This window comes from Trichoderma aggressivum, assembly GCF_033847375.1.
Source record: "Trichoderma aggressivum f. europaeum strain CBS 100526 chromosome Unknown scaffold_017, whole genome shotgun sequence".
Taxonomy (NCBI): Eukaryota; Fungi; Ascomycota; class Sordariomycetes; order Hypocreales; family Hypocreaceae; genus Trichoderma; species Trichoderma aggressivum.
The window spans coordinates 551,001-571,448 of record NW_026946383.1 but is presented as its reverse complement, the minus strand read 5'-3'; the positions used below and the strand labels follow the sequence as shown (position 1 = coordinate 571,448).

The window sequence follows — 20,448 nt, the reverse complement described above, 5'->3', positions numbered from 1 at the left end:
TAGATAGTAAGAATCCAAGGCCAATTGACACACTTTTCATCACAAACAAGCACGGGAGCCGACTGCGCTATTCAGGATGCTTTCATCTACGCACCCGTCAAGCATGAATTCCTAGTCAAGTCATGCCTAGCTCTATATCAAATTCAGTTGGATTATCACCTTCATCTCTATCCTCCCGCTAGTCTCACCTAGCAAAGTCATGCCCTCCCTTTTCATACTGCTCTTGGAAAGCGTTGAGACGCAGAGACATGAATGAGAGAGCCCTTAGATGTTCTGCTATGTGTATCCACAATCGTTTCCGTCGCAATTGATCCATACTTTGAGGCGAAATAGAATCAGTTCCCTGGCTAATTGCCAGCTCCAAGGCTGGTTCACCTGCTCTTGCTGGTTCACCCGCACTCATGTCTCCCTTGCCTTCAAATATAACCTTTCTGCGTTTTACCTGGTCACTGATATTTAGTTGTTTCTGTTTAATGTGTTGTGACTCTCTTTTTCGTTTATTCTGGGGCGAATGCTGCGAATCATTTGCCCAATCTGCGACAAGAAGGTCGTTGTTAGGGTCACGTCTCATCGTTAAATATTTTTGGTGACTCATGCCCAATATCGCACCGCTATATGACTTTGCTATTGATTGTTGCGATCCAGTCAGACGAGTAGTGCTTTCCCATATCTTCAACCCATGAGCTAAAGCTATCAAACGCGAGGTTATACAGGCATGGATTAATTAGACATATATATGGTTGGAAATCGTGGTCGACGTGGCTCCTTTTATACACGGTATTAGTAACTACATAATAACGCGAAAACATGTCAAAAGTGTACCTCCACCATCCCTTATCCTGGAATTTCTTACAAGGGTAGGACTCAAAGCACCAATGACAGGTTGACTAGCTAGAATTTCCATCTCCTAATGGCTTTGGCGGTTGCGAGTAACTGATATCCCCGTCTCCCGTGGGTACTCAAGGAGTCGTTGAGACTGTGGAAATGGCTGGAGATTGCTTTCTGGCTTCCAGCTTATGATAGAATTAGTGTGTTTGGAGGGTCGACGACTTCGAGCTCGATTGTGAGATCATTGTGTCTGTTTGCATTAGAAAGTCATTGCGAATACCGTTTGGCGCATCATTATCCTTTCGAGTGTTTGAGTGCCGTAGCTTTAGTCTATTATTTACAACTTACGTCTGGCTGTCTCTCTTACACAAACGGCCAGTTGATAAACACTGTTGGTGCTCTCTTCGGTACTGTATATTGAAGTGACGTTCGAGCATAGATCGGCCTAGGAGGTGTTGAAGGCTCAACGACGCCTCGGCGTAAAGATGTTTGGTGAGCAAAGATGATATATTTTCTATTGATAAGTCCGGCTTCTTTGCTGGGAAGGCAGGTAGCAGCCGACGATTGTCGAATGATGACGCTTATTCGATGTAATCGATCAACAAACCCCTCGATATATTCTCCTGTTTGTCTAAGGTCGGCCATAAGGTTTTCAACGCTTGTTCTCCATTCTAGGGTTTTATATCGATCACCAGCTTCTTTTGTCTGGATTATTTGTATAACTACATCTTAATTAGTGGTGATACAAGTCTGCAGTTCCGAAAGAGACTCGCAATGTTGTAAGTTGAGAAAAAGATTGTCGAGGCGATTTATCACCATATCTTGGATATCATTACTGCTAGATAAGCGCTTATCAAGACATAGATTTCGCTCAGCAAAAACGCCCAAGTATGACGACCACCCCTGAAACCTGGCATGAAGGTCTCTCGCAAGCCGGCCTTGCGTAACAGCAGCCTCGCCCAGGAGGCTGACTGTCACTGGCTCGACAATTTGCGTTAGGCATTCGTTAAATAACAGATCGCAGTCCAAGGCAGCCGAATAAATATCTTGCCACTTTTTGGGGTGTTCCATGTCACGCCACTGAGGATTTGAGGGGAATTTTCACAGATAGAAGAAGGAGGAGCTTTATATCTATACGTAATGCCCATAATCCAAGAGTCACGTGTGTCAAAAATCCACTGTCCTGGTGTAACTTGAGATGAAAAGGGCGAAAGAACACAGAGTTGTTTGTTTTCTTTGAGGTGACAAAAGTTGGAGGACGCGTTGACAACTTCAGAAGGCCCTGACACAAAGGTCCTGTTCGATGAACAGCGCCACTAGTGTTCATTATGAGAAACAGCCGTATATATAAATATATCAGTATTGATCTAAGCTCATTGTCAAATTTAAATGCTTAGAGCTTAATTTAAGAGGTTGGTGTTTGCGAAGAAACATCTTGGGGTCGTGCACTCGAGAGAAAACGGTCTGGAGTTTCATCTCCATACATCAAGGGAATAACGACGCAAGGTCCTCTTTGCTCGTTAGGGCTCAAATGCGTCCTGCTGAATTGGAAGAGTGGCAAAAACTGCAAGCAATCCAGCCTTTTATCAGGAGATCGGTTTCCAACGCAATCATGTACAATGAATATATGCCTCATTCGTTGACCCAATATAGGTTCCTTCGCGATGAGCCCAATCAGCTTGATCAACTTGTTATTTTCGTACCAATCGGTAGAGACTTCGACCCTGAAACAATACACCTTTTCAAAGAGGAAATAGTTGAACTATTAAAAACGGTTCATCCAGTTTTATTGCAAATTTTGCCCACCTATACCATTCTCTCAAGTGTTCAAGATCCTGTGCAAAGCGAAGCTAATTGGGCATCTTCGCTTGAGGCACTGACACTTAGCGATGCAAAATCAATTCATCTTCCATTAGCCTCATTCAACAGATCATTGATTCTGACTTTTGCACTAGATTTTTACTAATTCCAGGCTTCTTATCCAACTGTAACGTAGACTGTAATACAAAAACTAACATCACAAACAAAGTGAACATTATAGAGTAGCTGATGCGATGAAAGGCAAGCGCAATCAGATGGATCATGGCTGACATCGAGTTACAGGGGTTTAGTATCTTTCTTACCTTTTCAAAGGCCGTGCTTCTCACCAGCAGCACGGTAATGGCGCAGTGACACTGTCGTTTATCCTCTTCAGCAAGATGCTCCGCGGCTCGAATAGCGTCACGGACTCTACGGACTGGAGCAGCCTGCTCGATCGATGTTTCCAAGCAAGAGGTACAGAATCGATAAAAAACGTAGCTTGAATTCCAAAGAAAGTAACTAGTGAATGAAAGACTTATTAACGCGGCCACGAGGGTTCAATCCGGGTGCCAAACGATTCTTTGACTTCCATCCCGAATGGCCCGTTAATCGTGCGTTTGTTCGAAATGAAGGAAATGGCTGCGAATCCGACATCTTGCCCCCAAGATGGAACCAGCGCGGCTGGTCTGGTTCCTCCCGCTGGTTCCACCAGACAAGATGCTTCCATCTACCGATATATCGAAAGCAGGCTCGTCACCAAAGTTGAGAGACGCCGTGCCGCGCTCTGTATCGAGCCCGTTTGGTCTGCTACCTTTGCCTATGCCTAGTCAGTTGTAGCAAACCCTTGCCCTTCCTGATCTCATTGCTCTCCGGAATCGTTGAGACATAGACAAATAAAAGAGAGAGCCTTCAGATGTTCTGCTATGTGTCTCGCCAATAGTTCTCGTCTCGACCGATCGATGATATGACGTGGAATCGGCTCATTGCTCTCCGCTGAGCTACCCGTTGAGCTACCTGTTGGGCTGAACGGCGAACTGACTGGTGAGCTGGCTGTCGAGCTGGCCGAATGGTGAGCTTCAACTAGACTACACGATTCGTGGGCGCCCATCTCTTCTTCGCCTTCAGAGAGATTCTTTCCGTGGTTTGTCTGAACTCTGAGAGTTAGCCTTGTCTGCTCACCATACTCTAGATTTCTTTTCCCTTGTGTTTGCCAAGAATGTCGCAAATAACTTGGCTGGCCAACGACCTGGAAAAGGTTGCTAGAGTGAACTCGGCAAAGAGGGCAAACGTCGTCGGATCCAAGTACGCAAACTCTTTCTCGGCAAGCGTGTTGGACGATTTCAGGCATCTCGAATAATTCTGGATGGTGCTCCCGTATATGACATAGCAAAGATTTCGCATCATTATACAGTTCCGGTTGCTCATACTCAATATCGCATAGCGACTTGAGCTCGCCGTTAAGTATTGCAATCCAACTCGACGAATGATAGTCTTCCATGTGTTCAAACCATAATTTAAATTCGCCGAATGACTTATGGTCTGCCGTACATTTACGCATGAGGCATACATACGGTCGTAGGTCGTGGTCGACGTGGCGCCTTTTATAGCATTAGTAAATATATAGCAGTACTTATATAAAAAACTTACCTCCACCATGCCGCGTCCTGGAATTCGCTGTGAGGGTAAGACTCATAGCAACAATGACAGGTTGCCTGGCTGGATTCTCCGTTCCCTAAAAGCCGTGGCGGTTGCGGGTAGCTGATATCGCCTACTGCCACTGAAGAAGTAGTGGAAAGGGCCACATGTTGCCACTCAGCTCCTAGCCTGCGACGAAATTCATCTACCTGGAGAGTTGGCGGGTTCGTTCCCGATGTTTGCGCTGTGAAGCCATCGGCAGTACTGGTGGACGTATCATCGTCCTGGTCTTTTCGAGTAATCGATTCCCGCAGTTCCGGGCCGTCGTCGCGAATTTCCATCTGGCCGTTTTTTGAAGCAAGTAAGCGGCGAGTTGCTCGTTGACGCTCTCCTCGGCCCTTTATATCGAAGTAGCGTTGTTGGATGGATTTCGCTAGAAGTCGTCGAAGGTTGAACGGCGTCGTTGGGTAGAGGTGCTGGAGTATCCCGTGTGGTATCCCTCCCATCCCGAAGTTGAGTTGTTGCTTTGCGACTAAGGCTCTCACTGTGTCGAGCAAACCGGTAATTGAGGGCGGCTTTTGAATGGTTTCTCCCAGTTTGTATAGCTCGGCAATATTTTTCTCGAGGGATCGCTGTGCGTTTAGAAGGTCGGTCGCGAGATTGTCGGGATTATAGTTTCCCCTCACATCTCGATTTTCGTCATCTTTGATTCGAGCTATTTGTATAACTGGGGTCTGACTTAGTGGTAGTAAAAGTGTGCGATCCCGGAAATGACTCACCATATTGCAGACTGTGAAAGAGCTCGCGAAGACGATTTATGACTTCATCTCGGACGCCCTTGTTGTTGGACAAGCAGTGATCAAGAGACAGACCTTCCTCCGCCTCAACATCCATCCCATATAACCACGCGTAAACCCGATGCATTTGGTCTGTTGCACGCCAGCAGGAAATGCGAGCGAACTTGCCCAGGAGGCTGGCTGTCCTTGGTTCGGCGATCTGTTCTAGACATGCCTCAAATAGCTGCTTGCAGTCCAACGCAGCCGAACGGATGTCTCGCCAGTTTGTTGGTCTCTCCATCTCTAATCGTTGGGGATTGTATTTTGGGGGGTTCTTTGGAAGGAAGAGATTCCAAGCCCAGGGGGGACGGAAGAAGCGGCGGCTTGATAAATGTGTAATGTGCAACATGGATGGGTCACGTGTATCGGGAACTCACAGTCTCGTGTAACCTACGTGAATGAAGCAGGAAATCAAGTAGTAGCATGTATCCTCTCCAGTGTACCATCTCGAGGTCGCTCTCAACTCTCACCGCTTCCCCCGCTCAAACACTGCTGGAATTACTTTTGGCCATGATCCTAGACAAAGACTGATACATTTTGTGTATGTTGCATCTCTTGCTGAGCGCCATTGTTATATTCTTTGTTAGAACGGTTCTTTGTTATACCCTCGCTGACACGGCGGTTTGCTATTTGTTGTTGCTTTCGGAGCTAGCCGTCCTTCTTGTTTGCCACCCCCAAGGGTAACAATAACACTTGATCCTCAACCGGTTAGGGCATTGATGCGTCCCACTGACTTGGAAGAAGAATGGCAAATGCTCGAGGGAATCCGATCCAATCTTTATGGAGCAATTCAGCGTGTTGTCAAAGAGGCGGACCCTACATACGACCTTCTCTGCTCTGAGCTCGACAGTCTTCTTGTATCAGTACCGACCGACCGAGACGTCGACCGAGAAACTATACAAGACTTCAAAGCGGAAATAAAAAAGCTTTACAATATTGTTGATCCAATTGTAAGGCGAACTTCGCTCAACAGTCCAGCCTTTCTAGATGTTCAGACAGATCGTGAGCAACCCGAAGCTGGTCCAACTACGCTTGGGCAACTGTCGCTCAGCGATGCAAAAGCTATTCTTTCACGACTTATCTCATTCAAGGATCACTTACAGTCCATCTTCTGCGCTTGTCTCCATGAAACAGCAACTGCGGCGCATTATCCCGAGCCGTGTTCTACAGCTTTCTTTGAGATGAAGAGGAAACTAATAGGCTCACTTTTTGAGAACACCATCTGGCGTATGAATGACTGCGAAAAATCAGCCGACCATCATCTGCTCCTGCAGGGAGACGGCCTGAACTGGAACACTGAGTCTGGATGGTCAATTTCCTTGTTACTTTCTTTTTGCCAGGATTCCACCGAGTGGCATGAAATCAAATGCCTATTAAATGAGTATGTCGACCCCATCTTTGCATCAACCCTGTCATTGAACTCCAATCTGATCAAGACCAGAAACCTGCCACGAAGCAAGCATAAGAAAATGACGCGTAGACCTCTGCGAAGCCTCTGCGAGGGCATCACTGATGCACAACAATTCGATGAGGTTCTGGATCTTTTTCCACACCAAGGAAGACTTTATAAGCAGCCATTGGAACAGACGCGTGCTCAAAGTCGGGCCGTGGCGGAGGTGAAAACATTGGACAAATTGATCAAAGAAGATCGTCTTTCCCCTTCTATGGAACCAGATACGTTGGACGGCATATTTACGCTTCCGCAAAAGAGACAGCTCTCTTTGAATCTCAGCTGGTGTTTTCTGTATCTTTTCGACTGCTCTTGGATACGAAATGGCTGGTCCGCAGATAATATCTCGTTGATATCATCGATGAATGCACCCTCAAGCATTCCAGAGTTCAATGCGCCCCCTTACATCAGCTGTGGCCTACACTGCATCTCGTCTGAAAATGACAGTAGTAGCCTAGGCAGCGTAGAGGGGGACAGCGTATTTCTTGCTCTGGGTAAACTTCTCGTGGAAATACACCTGGGCAGGCGGATTAGCACAACAGTGAGCAGTGAAATAGAGCCTTACAGTCTCTGGTTGACTCTCAACAAAATTCTGAAAGGGCCAAGTTTGAGCTATGCAACTTCATACTATGCCCTAGCTATTCAAGGCTGTCTCGACCTGTACAGGTCCTCTCGCGACATGGAGCCGGAAGAAAAGATACTGGAATTGCCAGATCTCATCTACGCACAAATAATTATTCACCTGGAGGAAGACTTCAAACAATATTCCAAACGCTTAAAGGAATATACAAACAGTAGATGGTCGAGCATCCAACCTGAGAAGAGTGGGACTGTCGCAGGCCGGGGGCCAAAGAAGACGTTGAATAGCCCCCAGATTGCATCAGAGAATTCTATCACGACAAGTAGATGGGCTACTCGATCTAATTGGCTTGCAGGTTCCATCACAACTCCTAGCTTCCCTTCTGAATCCGCTGGCTTAATCCCGATAATTAATGATCTAGAACACGATATGGTCGCATCCGAGCCGTGAGAACGCAGTCTAATTTTAAAGGGAAAACACGGAGCTAACACAAAATTAATAGGTCTGTATCCTCGTCTAAATATTTTCTCAACAAGATGCAAACATTCCTTGCTTCCAATCTTCCTACAAACTGTGCAACTAAGCATGTCAAGATATGTATTATCGATACTGGAATCGACATGAAGCATCCAAGCTTGAGAGGGGCAAAGAAACGAATAGAAAAGATGTGGGACTTTAAGGGAGATACCATGGACCTCAAAGATGACACCGGCCATGGAACGAATGTAGCAGAGCTCATCCTGAGGCTCGCACCTGAAGCCGCTATATGTGTTGCTAAAGTTGCTGTCGCGAAGACAATGGCCCAAGGGGATACGAAACTAATTTCTGAAGTAAGTTTGAACACTTTTCATGTGAGGCGCCACTGTTGAGGCTATCTAACACGTTGAAGGCCATACATTGGGCACTGCAGCAAGATGTTGATATTATTTCACTCTCTCTCGCTCTTGATTCCCTAGATCCAGCAATCGACTGGGCTATCAAAAAGGCTATTGCAGCTGATAAAATTATAGTTGCAGCAGCAGGGGATAATAGTGGGAACAACCAGTTGCGGGCATACCCGGGCAACAATCGCAACGTGCTATGCATTCATGCCTCGAATGGCAAGGGGAAGGATGGAGGACTCTCACCAAGAGCCTTGAGCAATGACGACAACTTCATGACTCTAGGTATGCATATTCCATTGATTTGGAAAGGTGAAACAGTCATTAGGTCCGGGACATCGCTCGCAACGGCGGTGGCCGCGGCAATCGCGGCGGATATTCTCGCCATTGTCCCGGAGGTGGTTCATCTAACCGTTGACCAGCTAAAGCGTCTTCGTTCGAGTGATGGGATGCGCCTTATGTTTAGACTACTTAGCATGAACGCGGACAATGGATATAGTTACTTTGCGCCTTGGATCTTGTGGGATGGGACGAATTCAGAGGATTACATTCGGGAGCAAATCTTGAATGCATTAAAACGATAGGGAATTTCAGATAAACAGTAAACATCATTTCCTACTAATATAAGTACCAATTACCTATACTATAGAGCTTGATCATAAACCCCCATCCACTCATGTCTTTGAATAGGTTCTAACTTCTTCACCATTGCTTGGGGGATACAAGAAGTTGTCTCTACACATTGTGCAGCACCCATCTGCAAGGTCCGGCATCCGTTATACCTGTCTGATCTAGAAACATGCTGCCGGACTCCATGGATTCCGGGGCAAAATCATGAACTGCATCCGGCTCTCCCCTATCTTCGTCGACATCTTCCTGCACATCATCGGAAACGAACGTGGCCCCACGGGTGTACACCTTCGGCCTCTCCGTATTCTTCTTCATATTGATCAGCGAGACCCGATAGCCCAGCACAAAATCCGACGAGCTCTGGAAGCCCATCTGGCTTTCTCTACTCATCTCACCACCAGCCGTGGCTCCTATCTGGACAAGGCCGGTGGCCAAGTCCGGCATCCCGGCCTCCACGCCTCCGCCCAATGCTTGGCTCCCCATGGCCGATGCCGACGCACCACGGGCGATCTTGATGCCGGTGACCATGAACAGCGGCTCTCGGTCACGAGTGGCATCGCGAAAGGCTCGTACGGACGGAGTCTGCATCGCGAGCTTCATGTACTCGGTGGACGGGTCGAAGTACATGGTGTCAAGACGGTCTACTAATAGCATCTCGTTCTTAGACAGTGCCCCGTTGATTCTGAGCTTGCCGCCGACCCCGTCTAGTCCCAGCAGCTTTGCGAAGATGCCCATGTCCCCGCTGGCCTGGCGACTCATTGCCGTTCCAAAGCGATCCTTGTGAGATCGAAATATGTCGCCTTCTAGGACCGGTCTCCGATCTTTAGTATTCAGCGGAGCGAGGTCCCTTAGCTCACAAAGCAGCGATCCGAGTTGCAACGGCCCATTAGCATCGGGAGGCGGAATCGAGTAGTTTGGCGCCGAATGGTAGGTTGGGATTGTGTGCGTAATAGACATTGTAGTGTAGCGGATTTTGTAGCACTTGATAGTTGAGGTATATTCTACGAATGGCAAAGGGAACCTGGATGTTGCTAGATGTTGCTCGATGAATAAATACTCGTTGGGTTTGGCATCTATCGGAATTTGAGACTGTTGTGCAACTTGGGGCTATTTTCAATTGGCTTTTACATTCCCAACTACTTTAATCTACATATTCGTGAGTTGTACAATGTTGTTTTTACATTTTCGTGAGTTGTACAATGCTGTTTTCACATTTTCGTGAGTTGTACAATGTTATTTTTTCATTATCGTGAGTTGTACAATACTCGTTACATTCTCGTCATTTGTGCAATAGTATTTACATCATCGTGAGTCACGCAATATCTTTCTTTCTGACTAAAGAAATGTAATATGACTACGATCGAAAGCAAAAGTATACCGCCCCTTTCACACAAGAAAATACACAAGGGTGATGACATTGGCATAGATTTACAGCAGCCTTCTAGACCATCTTATTTGCACAGGGCCGATGCTTAAACTTCATCTCGCTACCGCCATCAAGCAAAACAACACAAGCGCTCAATCTCGTAATCTTCGATCGCAAGCACATCTACGATCTCTACGATGCCCCGATTCATCACATATCGCGAGATTTCCCCCCTTAATCGGCGAAATCGATCTTCTTATTACATACATACATGACTAGCTACCTGGTCAGGCGCATTAACGCAGCAACTAGATACGAGCATCCAATCAACCCATGCCCATATACGGAGTCCTCAGGGCAAGCCATACGAGTACATTACATGATTCGTATAGACAGATCTCCATCTCCACTCAATGTGACAAGCGAAATGGTGAGATGCTTGTCCCTGCGCCTATCTGCAAAAAGGACAATTCTAGTCTCCAAACAGTCAAGATCATCGGACAACTCAGCTCTGAATTGCCTTGAATAGCGGCAGCGGCCATTCGGAAACTACAGCATCCGTAAATCCACAAATATTATTCTTAAATTTAGGGGAATCCATAGCTCCATCATCAAATTCACAGATTAGCCCCTCCCAAGTTATACCCACAATCCGTCAAGAAAAAAAAAATCACAGCTACAGCGCCCGTCATGAGGAGATCGTGTAATGAGATACAACAAATGTTCTTGCATATCCGAGAAAAAAAAAACCATTCCCAGCCCATATACCTGTCCTACAATAATAATTATTCTCGCCTAAAAGAATAGGATATATGATCTCGGAACGAAGATTGACCTTTTCTTCTTTTTTTGGTTTATTTAGTTAATGCCAGTCTCGACAGTTCTGGCCATGTCAAAAGAGCGTCTCTCCTTGATGAACTTGGGCCACGTATTTGTCAAGACCAAATACTTGATGCTCATCTCCGCATCATCAAACACATGCTCATTGAACTCGGAGGGAACTTCACCCCAGTAGCGGACAATATTTAGAGTGCTCTCGGAGTCAGTCCGCTGGGGGATATCGTCAAAGGGTGTGCAAGGGTCGGGATTGCTGCGTTCACTGCCGCAGATGACGTTTGCGGCATGCTCAAAGATGACCTGAAGGCTCTTGAAGTCCGTAGAAGAGAGGTTGATCTGGAACTCGGCATGAGTTGCACTGATAAAGTCGACGTAGATCTTGAGGGCACTCTCAAAGCACTCGCGAGGCAGCTCCTTCACCGCGCCGTCATCTTTTTCCAACTCTTCAACGGCGGAGAAATAGAGCATCTTCCACTCCTTGACGCTCGTAAGGAAAGCAATGTTCTCTCCGGAGAAATCTCGGAGCGCAGAGAATTGCTGCAATGGTTCGGGGTTTTTAGAAAGTGTATGCTCAAGGGCCTCCATGGTGAGGATGCTTCCGCCGGAGCTATTGGTGTGAACAGAAGAGGCTCTTCCCATTCGTCCTCCCCACGAGGACCTAGTTGAATCTGAGTTGATGGACTTGTCGCCACCGGTGAAGCCCTTCTTTCGCGACTCCCAGCGGGCAATAGAGTTGAGTGTTTCTTGAGTCAGGACGTTGTGCTTCCAGACTTCGATAATGGGTACAAAGACGGTGAAGATTTCGAGCAGCATGATGGAAACAGCGATCCTACATTATGAGAGTTAGATATACAGCGATGGTCATATGGTGGAAACTGCAACTTACCATTGCGGAGGAATAAAGTAGTTGTTGACAGGCTCCATTCCGGGAACGTACAGGGCAATAAGCCACATGGGTGCAGAGTGAAGGCTATTGAGACGTTAGCAACAAGTAGACAATATGCTGCGAGGCGACCTACTTGGAGAGACAGCAGGCGATGGTCTGGAACCTCCATCCTTGCGTGTCGCGAAGGTTACGCGCACGGAAGAGAATATAGGGCGCAAAGATCCAGGCCCAGAACATCTGCCAGAAGATTGACGGCCACCTAAGAGATGGTTAACTTATGGATCTAACGTAGTGACAATTGTATAAAACTAACCATTCCCAACCGCGGCCTTGAGCAACTTTTCGCTGCATGTAGTTGCCATGGACTTCAGTGCCAGCAATGCCAAACGAGTCGTGGAACTTGCGAGAGATGAGGAAGGTGATGACCGTCAGGGCGAGCTAAAGTGAGAGTAAGCCGATTAACACCCTTCGAAATGTAAAGATCCGAACAAAAGCCAACTCACCTGGAGACCCATGCCGATGAAAATTATAATAAGGGTTCGGCGGTTGTAATCTATCGATCGCCATCGACCCAGCAAACTCCTTCGGTCAATGACTATAGATGGACTTTGAGACCTGATGAACTTCCTCTGGGCATCGGCAACATAGAGAAACCTGCTATTGGAGGCGTGAAACAGGGCGATTCCAAAAGGAAACCAGACGCCCATGATCCAAAACTCGGCGAGTTCGGGCATCAACGCTCCATACCAGTATCCAAGTTGGACGGCAATCCAGTAGAGATGCATGAAACTTATCGCTGCAAAGGATAGTGGCAGGCCTCTGATCCGCAGGATGGGCATATCGCGACGCACCCAGAGGAAAGTCATGCCACAAAGGAGGATGACTGTCCATACTGCCGTGAGGCAAATGTAAAAGATACCCACCGCCCCGAGCCGAAGCTCAGGCTTGGTGTCCTCGGCAATGCCAAACTCGGAGCCCATGGTTATAAGCTTTGTGTGTTGAAGTGATTATAGTAGAGACATAAATAGCAAGAATATGAAACAAAAAAAAAACGATAAATACTAGGAAAAATGAGAAGCTTGAAGAGTCAAAAGTGTAATCGATGTTAAGGGCAAAAGAATGGACGGCCGTCCAACACGAAAGCTTGTATCGCAAGGGAAGCCAACGAATTAAGTACTTGATGTTGAGGGCTATCGACTCAAGGGCGGCATCGAAACCTCGTGGACGGTGGAGGAGTAAGTCATAAATAAGAAGAAGGGTTGCCGGGCACAAGTTCAGGGCGGTTGTGTCTCTGGGTTCCAGGACGGCTTCCGACACGTGTGGGATAAGACCTTCTCGAACTAATCGCGGCTAACCAACGCCATTTCACACGTTTTTGTCGATCATGATGGGAACGGGGTATAGCGTCTAGAAGAGGGAAAAGGAGTAGAGTTTGCCTTGACCAACCAGAGGAACAAGGAAGAAAAAGAAACAAGTGAAAGAACCCAGAAAATTAGAGAGGCGTAGTGTGTACCACCTTCAACGCCTCCCATGCCGAGTAAAAGCGGCTCCCTTTACAAGGGTTCCGCATAAAGCCAACGCACTTCCGAGGGAGAGTCTCAGCGCACAGTTGCAGAATTGCTCCTTGCGTTTGACTCTTCTTTTTGCCAGCCCTTACACGGCTTATGCTTGTCTATGATGAGGCGATATGGCCAGTTGCAATCTTGATTGGCGGCAGCTTCCCACTTAGTCAAATCATTGTACGCTCTTCTTGTTGATTCAGGTCATCCCGGGCCGATGTGCTTGCTCTTCGCGACTCGAAATGCCCAAGATATCGATCAGCCACCAGCTGTGGAAACACTGAGACACACAGGGGGGGGGGGGGATCCCAGGCTGGTCTAATGCTTTCTCATGCCCTCTCCGTCACGTTGCGGCGCCCACGCTCGTCCGGTAACGTTTATTCTCACATGATAGGCGAGGTACCAGCCAGCTTATTTCCTAGTGAAGGGCGGCATACTCTGCAAGGTGGCTGTCTAACTTTCTGGTCGTCCAGACGGCTTTGAGCGGCCAATCCTAGCGGGCTCCATGGAATCATATGAAAGCTGGGGCAAACACTCATGGGGGGCCAGGAGTAGTATTCGGGATCTGGGAACCAGATCCGGTTAACCCAAGAGCAGCAAAATACTCCGTGCCTGGCTTGTAAGAGGCCTTGCAATGGCGACTAGCAAGGATATGTTCGCCTTAGCGCAGGTGTGAAAAGCTTTGAGCCACCAAGGAAGAGCAAGGAAGAGCCATGGCCGCAGTGCGACAAGGCGGGCCGTGTGTCTGCCAAGCCAACCATCCAGCTCAAGTCGAACAGGGTGAGCTAGCCATGCCGTATATGTCGTGACACTGGCCTCTCGCAGCCTGTCTGTTTGCGATAAGGTTGATCTCCTTTGATTGACCAGGCCGTGATGGACAGTAGTAAATGACATCGATCGTTCTCCTGGCCACTGTGGAGATTGTCTGACGGGGTCCGTTCAGCCTCACTCGTATTAGCTCGTCACCGCGCCCGTACGTCGACACTAGCATCGCTCTGTGCCCGTTTGTATATGCGTTTAGGCGCAGATGGGAGCCAGCCTCTTCTCCTTGTCTTCGGATCAGTCATCAATTCGGGCACATGTTCGGCTACTTGCATGAGAAGCATGCTGTATCCCCGTACTCCGTTGAGAGTACGTGATGATTTGCAGCATCCTGAGTCAAGTTTGTCTTTCGCCTACAACCAGGGCAAGTGTATGTGATGCCCTCGTTTACTTTGTGTCACCTTTCTCCCTTTAATGCAACCCAGCATCGCCCTTGCAGCTCCTTGTGATGCTCAATCAGATATCGTAGGGCCAATCGTTGCTCGTCCTCTCCACTACTCAGATGAGCGAGCAGGGTCCGATGCTCTCTCTCATTACCGTGTAATTGGCTGGCAGTTGCTGGAGCGCCCGATCTTTGTTGATCTAAAACACTGCCTGTAGTCTTGATGCCCTGTAGCTTGGACATTGTTGCGGCCGATGCGAACGGCCGACCAGAGTTGCCGAGCCGGTGTGCGGTGGAGACGGTCTGTGGAGGCGTTCTTGTCTCCGTTCAAGTCGTTCAGTCCAAAGCCATGACCCATGCCCTCTGGTGGTCGTCACTTCCGCACGCAAGCCCCTGGTCAAGGCACAGCTGCGGTGGATGCAGGCTATTAGGTTGGGGCGGAGAAGAATTCTGACTCTCTTATATCGTCATGCGAGTCCATTGTCGCTCCAGAGGTGCTCGACAACATCGTAACACGATTTCTCCATAATAGCATTAGTTGAGGCTCCTCTTGTATGATCCTCTCCAGCTATTAACCCACAGAAAACTCGGCAGTTGACGGACGAATATCCCTTTCGTCCGGGGTAGTAGTGAGCGTACTTCTCACAAGACGCCCTTCGTTTAAAAGATTGACGCCACTGAAAGAAATGAACTGTGAGCTGTGGCGTTGTGATAGAGCGGTATGCGGGATGCCTTCGCAGAAGAAAAAGAACCGTTTCTGTTTCTGCCCTGGTTCCGACAGCTTGCATGACGGAAGAGAAAAAGAAAAATGTCAACCACTTCGTGACAGGTCGCTTGGGGGCGGGACGGAAAGAATCTCAGCTGCACAAGCATTTATTAATTTCGTACGTACTGATATCCGCAATTCCCCCCCTCCTGCTATTGACAATCTAGCAGAGCGCACACATATCACAACAACCCCCAGAGTCCCGACCGTCTCTAATTCGCGAGGTTAATCAACCCTCAGGACAATGACAAACCAACACTATCCGTCTCGCCACCAACGTGGCGCGCACGGATGCTCAGTCAAACGGATGCTCACCGGAAAAGGCAGTGTTAATCAACACTAAAGACGAAAAGAAAAGCGCGATCCGTGCTCATGCAGCCCGCCTGCAAGCTTCCGAGTAAAAAGGAGTCACCATTGCGAAGACAGCCAGATATTATCAGTTATCATCTCGACCTCAGGCTTCATATGCGAATGAGATAGCAACCGTCTCAAGCCTAGTCGCACCATAGAGGCCATTGATTGGATATGGTCGTCATTTGACGCCAGCAGCGTCGATGTAAGGGAGACTTTGCGTGTGATACTGCATGTCTTGTGTGACAGGCGACGACATAATTAATGCTGGACTAGCGCAACGCCTCACCAAAGCTCGTTTATTGGGCCACTTTGAGCTGCCAACACATTATTATCTTGGAACCTTGGCAGGACCTTCTGAGCAGATGGATATACTTGTACGGTTGCACATGTGTTGTATTGATGCGAATGCTCACATCCTCACTCTGATCGAGGCTGTACCTGTCGCGAAGGCATGCTCTCATGAACGTGTTTCTATCGGGTAGCAGAAAGAAGTCGCGATTTGCTTCAACCGGTATTGAATATGCAAGCAGGATGTCAATGCTCTCGCAGAAGTAGACGGGATTCGTCCCCACGCTCACGCTGATGTATTAGCACAAGGTGAGTGCTGTTATTAGTTGACGCTTCACAAGGTGGCATTGTTGGTCGGCAAAAGTTGTTGCATGCGCGGCAAATCTCGGGGTGGTATGGCCGTTGTCCATCAAACTGAGATGAGCATATCCCAGAATGACTATTACTATTGTAATCTAAGACACGGTGAGCTTGGATAACGTCAACCTCCCTGACCGTTGATGAGGTGAACGTTGTACCAAACGTGGAATGTCTCGGCTATCTTGCTGGGGGCTTCCCGCGATAGCTTGAAGCGTAAGAATAGAAGGCCAGAGGCGTGGTCGGAAGGCTTCGAATTCCTTGGCCCAACACCGGAAAGCTTCACTGTTCACGAGGTGATCCCTGCGGCAGACAGACGTATGTAGAAATAGGCGTGTGCGTTGGGTGCTGACGAGAAAGAAATGGGGGGCCGAGTGGAGGCTTAGGTGAAAAGAGTTGCACGGTCTTCCACTTCGAAGTTCAAATACTCCATCAACGATGAGCATTCTGATCCATTGCTACCCATTAACGGTGAGTCGAGGTTTATGGTAAACGGAGAGGGCAACCAACATGGCCACGCAAGTGGATGTTCTCGGGAGGTTCGAATGGACACAGCCCCTTTATCGCATCGTCAGTTAGTATTCCCTTGAGAACCTGCTTTGAACACATTGAGCTCCTGAATTGCACAAATACCTGTATAACCCAATAACTCAATTTCTTGCATATCTCTTGGTGCTTTTTTCCTGAGATGAGCAAAAATGTTGTGACATCTTTGTAGGAGCACCGTGATCATTTCACGTGCTATTGCCTTGCACCAAGTCTTGGTCCGGGTGAATGATGGCCACCAAGAGTATGTAATCAGGCGAATGGGTTGATGTGCTGGATATTTTGTTCAAGATTGCATGTGTAGATGTATCGTTGAGAGTTGCAGGTTACCTATGAAGGATCTCAGGGTGGTGACCGTAAAGTACTCGTACTTTGTCGCTCTCCTTCCTCATGGAACGAAGCTGCCACCCTCCTGCTTGTCTTTATGTTCGGCGCATTAGTCATCACGTCGAGACAACATTTTCATTCTTGAACAAATCTTTTCAATTGATATCATTTTCATCTTCCCATTTGGCGTTCGTGTTGAAAAACGATCATCGGAGACACGCATATATACACCAGGATGGCAATACTCAAGCTGGCATTTGACGACGACACACTCTCATCAAACTACTGGACAAAAGGCTGCAGTCACATCTAGGGAGAAAAGATATCACCAACAGTTACCAGTTCTGCTGAGCCAACAGCAGCGATAACCCGGCAGCATCCAACGTCCAGGGCAATGTATCATTGACTTGGAGGAATGCTTGGTGGAAATTGATGCAAAAAGGTAAGTGCATAGGCACAGGGCGGCTTGAACTTCTCAGCTAATGACTTTTTGGCACAATTACGGGTTCCAGTGATGCAAAACGAAATGAACCGTCCATCTTATTCACCAAAGAGATTGAGACTTATCTAGCAATATCACACTCGCTGCTGCTTGCTGTTCACATGCTAGTCGACAAGGACACTCTCTCGTTGAGCAATAAAGCGGTCCTTCATGCCGCAAAATACTCCAAGGACCATGTGCGTTACGAAGCCCAGAGAAAACCATTTGCAGAGGCTTATGCTGATATCCAATCCTGTTACTGGAATTGAAGCCATCTGAGTAAGCGAGATATGCGGCTGAGCGGTTCAATCCGCCAAGAGAGCAAATGTCTCATTCCATCCCTTGTAACACAGCCTCGTGGTCTTCCGCACCTTGAATTCCGAGAGGCACATGGCACCCTTATTGCCTTACTACCATCCAGATGAGCTACGACGGGTCCAAAAGCTGCCTGACAGCCCCTGGGCGCCCCGATCTGGATGGCCATCAGCTCCGCATGCGAGTGTAGCAACGTGCATGCGTGCAACTGTGTATCCCGGCCCTCGCCCAAGAGCCACGCGCCCTCTCTACCACCTCAGATGCAGGCGATATGCATATTACATGCAGGGTTGACCAACAACAATCCAGTAAGGCGACGCAAAACCCAGCAACACCTGCAGCCCCGGCCTCAGCTCTCCAGGAATAAGGTGTCTCCCTCCCCTCTTCCACATCGCGCCCCCCTCTCAGACTACAAGCTCGACTTCGATTTGAATGACCATTTGTTGAGGCCTGTGCTCGATTGGCGTTGCCTTCGGCACTGCTGAGCATTGTTGGCATTGCGATCTTGGCCGCATCGATTTGGGCCTGTGCTTTCATGGCCAATTCCCCCATATCCTCGCCGCCCTCACCCATCCCCGCTACCTGTCACATTCTCAGATCGCGTGATCGTCATCAATCAGGACTCTCCTTTTTCGTCGCAGCTACGACTCGGTGCGCATAATCAGTCCTACGCCACTAGATTATGCCATGGGGAGCCCTACAGGGAGCAAGAGATCCAGCCGGAGTGATTCCCTGGTTGGACCTGCTCCTCGATCGAGCCCTGTCGGCAAGTCAAGCCCTACAGGAAATCTAGGTGAGCAGTTTTGTAGCTTAGCCACTCATGTTTCAATAATCGCGGGGTGAGTCCGCGCCCAACAATTGTTGTGTACCTCACTTGCATGCCAACGAGTCAGGCTGTGAAACCCATGTTATTTCAACGAGACCTGCCTGTATCCACGCTTTGGGGCAAGACAATTAACCAGCTGGTTAATAGACGAGGAACCTGAGGCGGAGAATCTGGGGCTCTTACACGGCAATGCCGTCATCGAGCCTGGTGGCAGTGATGAGGATGGCGAATTTTCACCTAGTGAATATGATGCCGAGTCCACCAACGAAGAAACCGACTCTACATCTTTGGGATCCAGCATTTATGACCATACTTACTTCAATGGCCGACGGTATCACCGTTACCGGCACGGCAGGTACCCAATCCCTAATGATGAGGCAGAACAGAACCGTGAGGACATGCTTCACACAATGATGTTGGAGGCGACAGACGGCAAGCTATTCTATGCCCCAATCGGAGACCATCCACAGAAGATTATCGATCTCGGTACCGGCACCGGTCTATGGGCTATCGAGAGTAAGTTCTTTTATCATGTCGCTATTTGCCCAAATCATGTCTTCGTGCATACACGTTTCTGTCGCAAAGTGCAAAAGACCAAGTAGTAACATGAGTGGGTAGTGGGTGACAAATATCGGGGTGCTGAGGTTCTAGGACTTGACTTGAGTCCCATTCAACCTTCCTGGGTGCCCGCCAATGTCACATTTCTCGTCGACGATGTCGAGGCAGACTGGCTCAACGGTGATGACTGGGACTTTGTGCACCTACGCAACATGATACCCGTTATGAAATCCCCCGTTGGTTTGCTCAAGCAAGCTTACGAGTAAGCTCTGGCCCACTGCAACGCCATTTCTGCTTTCAAGAGGATCTTTCTGACTAGAAATAGCAATATGAAGCCGGGCGGTTGGGTCGAGCTACAAGACGTGGATGGAGATGTACACTCTGATGACAACACAATCCCGGACGACTGGCCTCTCAAGAAGTTCACCGAGTACATGCTTGAGGCGTTTGCAAAATTTGGTACAAATGCCCACGCCGCTGTCTTCGGGGGGCAGTACTTGGCAGAGGCGGGCTTTGTCAACATCCAACATAATTATATCAAGCTCCCGTATGGCACATGGCCGAAAGACAAGTGAGTTAAGCCATCCATTTCATCTAGTTACTTTCTATGTGTCTTCGTATTCCTACACTCGCATATGCAAACTCCCTTCCCTTGGATATGCATTTACTAACTCTGTCTTGCCAGAGTGAAGCGTCTAGTTGGTATGTATTATCGCACAGCCTGCGAAGACTTCTTCCCAGCAGTGGGAGCTATTCACTTCCCTATGCTCGGGTGGGGAAAAGCAGAAATGGAAATCTTCTTCATGCAGTGTCGTCAGGCCATGCGTGATCCCAAAGTCCACGCGTACGGCAAGATGCATTTCTGGAGTGGCCAAAAGCCGTATGATGCTGAGTGAATCAGTTCTTCTTTCGAATTGCGCGTACACACAATATACCAATAGAGTTATAGAGGAGGAAATTGTCAAAAGAGTGTATAAAATGTGCGTGCTTAGACTCATCATTTCTTTGTGGCCGCATTAGCAGCCGGTTGCCATAGGGAGTATATGGCTGTTATATGTATTCGTTACGATAAGTAATACGCTTCAATGAGGGATGGGATTTTCATCAGCTTTCATTTCATCATTGGCTATATACTCTA

The 20,448-nt window shown here is 48.1% G+C and overlaps 5 protein-coding genes across 5 annotated transcripts; 2 read left to right on the top strand and 3 right to left on the bottom strand.

Moving 5' to 3' along the window:
- Positions 1-3,813: 3,813 nt before the first annotated feature.
- Positions 3,814-5,448, bottom strand: Triagg1_5173 (uncharacterized protein; the record flags this gene model as incomplete). The annotated part of the gene is made up of 4 exons (XM_062899658.1): positions 3,814-3,997; positions 4,056-4,226; positions 4,276-4,990; positions 5,043-5,448. The coding sequence occupies 4 exons, from the start codon at positions 5,446-5,448 to the stop codon at positions 3,814-3,816; spliced, it is 1,476 nt and encodes a 491-aa protein (XP_062755998.1).
- A 370-nt stretch (positions 5,449-5,818) lies between these two features.
- Triagg1_5172 (uncharacterized protein) lies at positions 5,819-8,594 on the top strand (the record flags this gene model as incomplete). The annotated part of the gene is made up of 3 exons (XM_062899657.1): positions 5,819-7,575; positions 7,632-7,959; positions 8,019-8,594. The coding sequence occupies 3 exons, from the start codon at positions 5,819-5,821 to the stop codon at positions 8,592-8,594; spliced, it is 2,661 nt and encodes an 886-aa protein (XP_062755997.1).
- Positions 8,595-8,745: 151 nt separating this feature from the next.
- Triagg1_5171 (uncharacterized protein) lies at positions 8,746-9,597 on the bottom strand (the record flags this gene model as incomplete). Its single annotated transcript, XM_062899656.1, has 1 exon — positions 8,746-9,597. One exon carries the CDS (start codon positions 9,595-9,597, stop codon positions 8,746-8,748), a length of 852 nt encoding a protein of 283 aa, XP_062755996.1.
- A 1,267-nt stretch (positions 9,598-10,864) lies between these two features.
- Positions 10,865-12,709, bottom strand: Triagg1_5170 (uncharacterized protein; the record flags this gene model as incomplete). The annotated part of the gene is made up of 5 exons (XM_062899655.1): positions 10,865-11,672; positions 11,730-11,813; positions 11,863-11,988; positions 12,043-12,167; positions 12,233-12,709. The coding sequence occupies 5 exons, from the start codon at positions 12,707-12,709 to the stop codon at positions 10,865-10,867; spliced, it is 1,620 nt and encodes a 539-aa protein (XP_062755995.1).
- Positions 12,710-18,613: 5,904 nt separating this feature from the next.
- Positions 18,614-20,206, top strand: Triagg1_5169 (uncharacterized protein; the record flags this gene model as incomplete). The annotated part of the gene is made up of 5 exons (XM_062899654.1): positions 18,614-18,719; positions 18,900-19,268; positions 19,371-19,572; positions 19,636-19,881; positions 19,996-20,206. 5 exons carry the CDS (start codon positions 18,614-18,616, stop codon positions 20,204-20,206), a joined length of 1,134 nt encoding a protein of 377 aa, XP_062755994.1.
- Between the last annotated feature and the right edge of the window lie 242 nt (positions 20,207-20,448).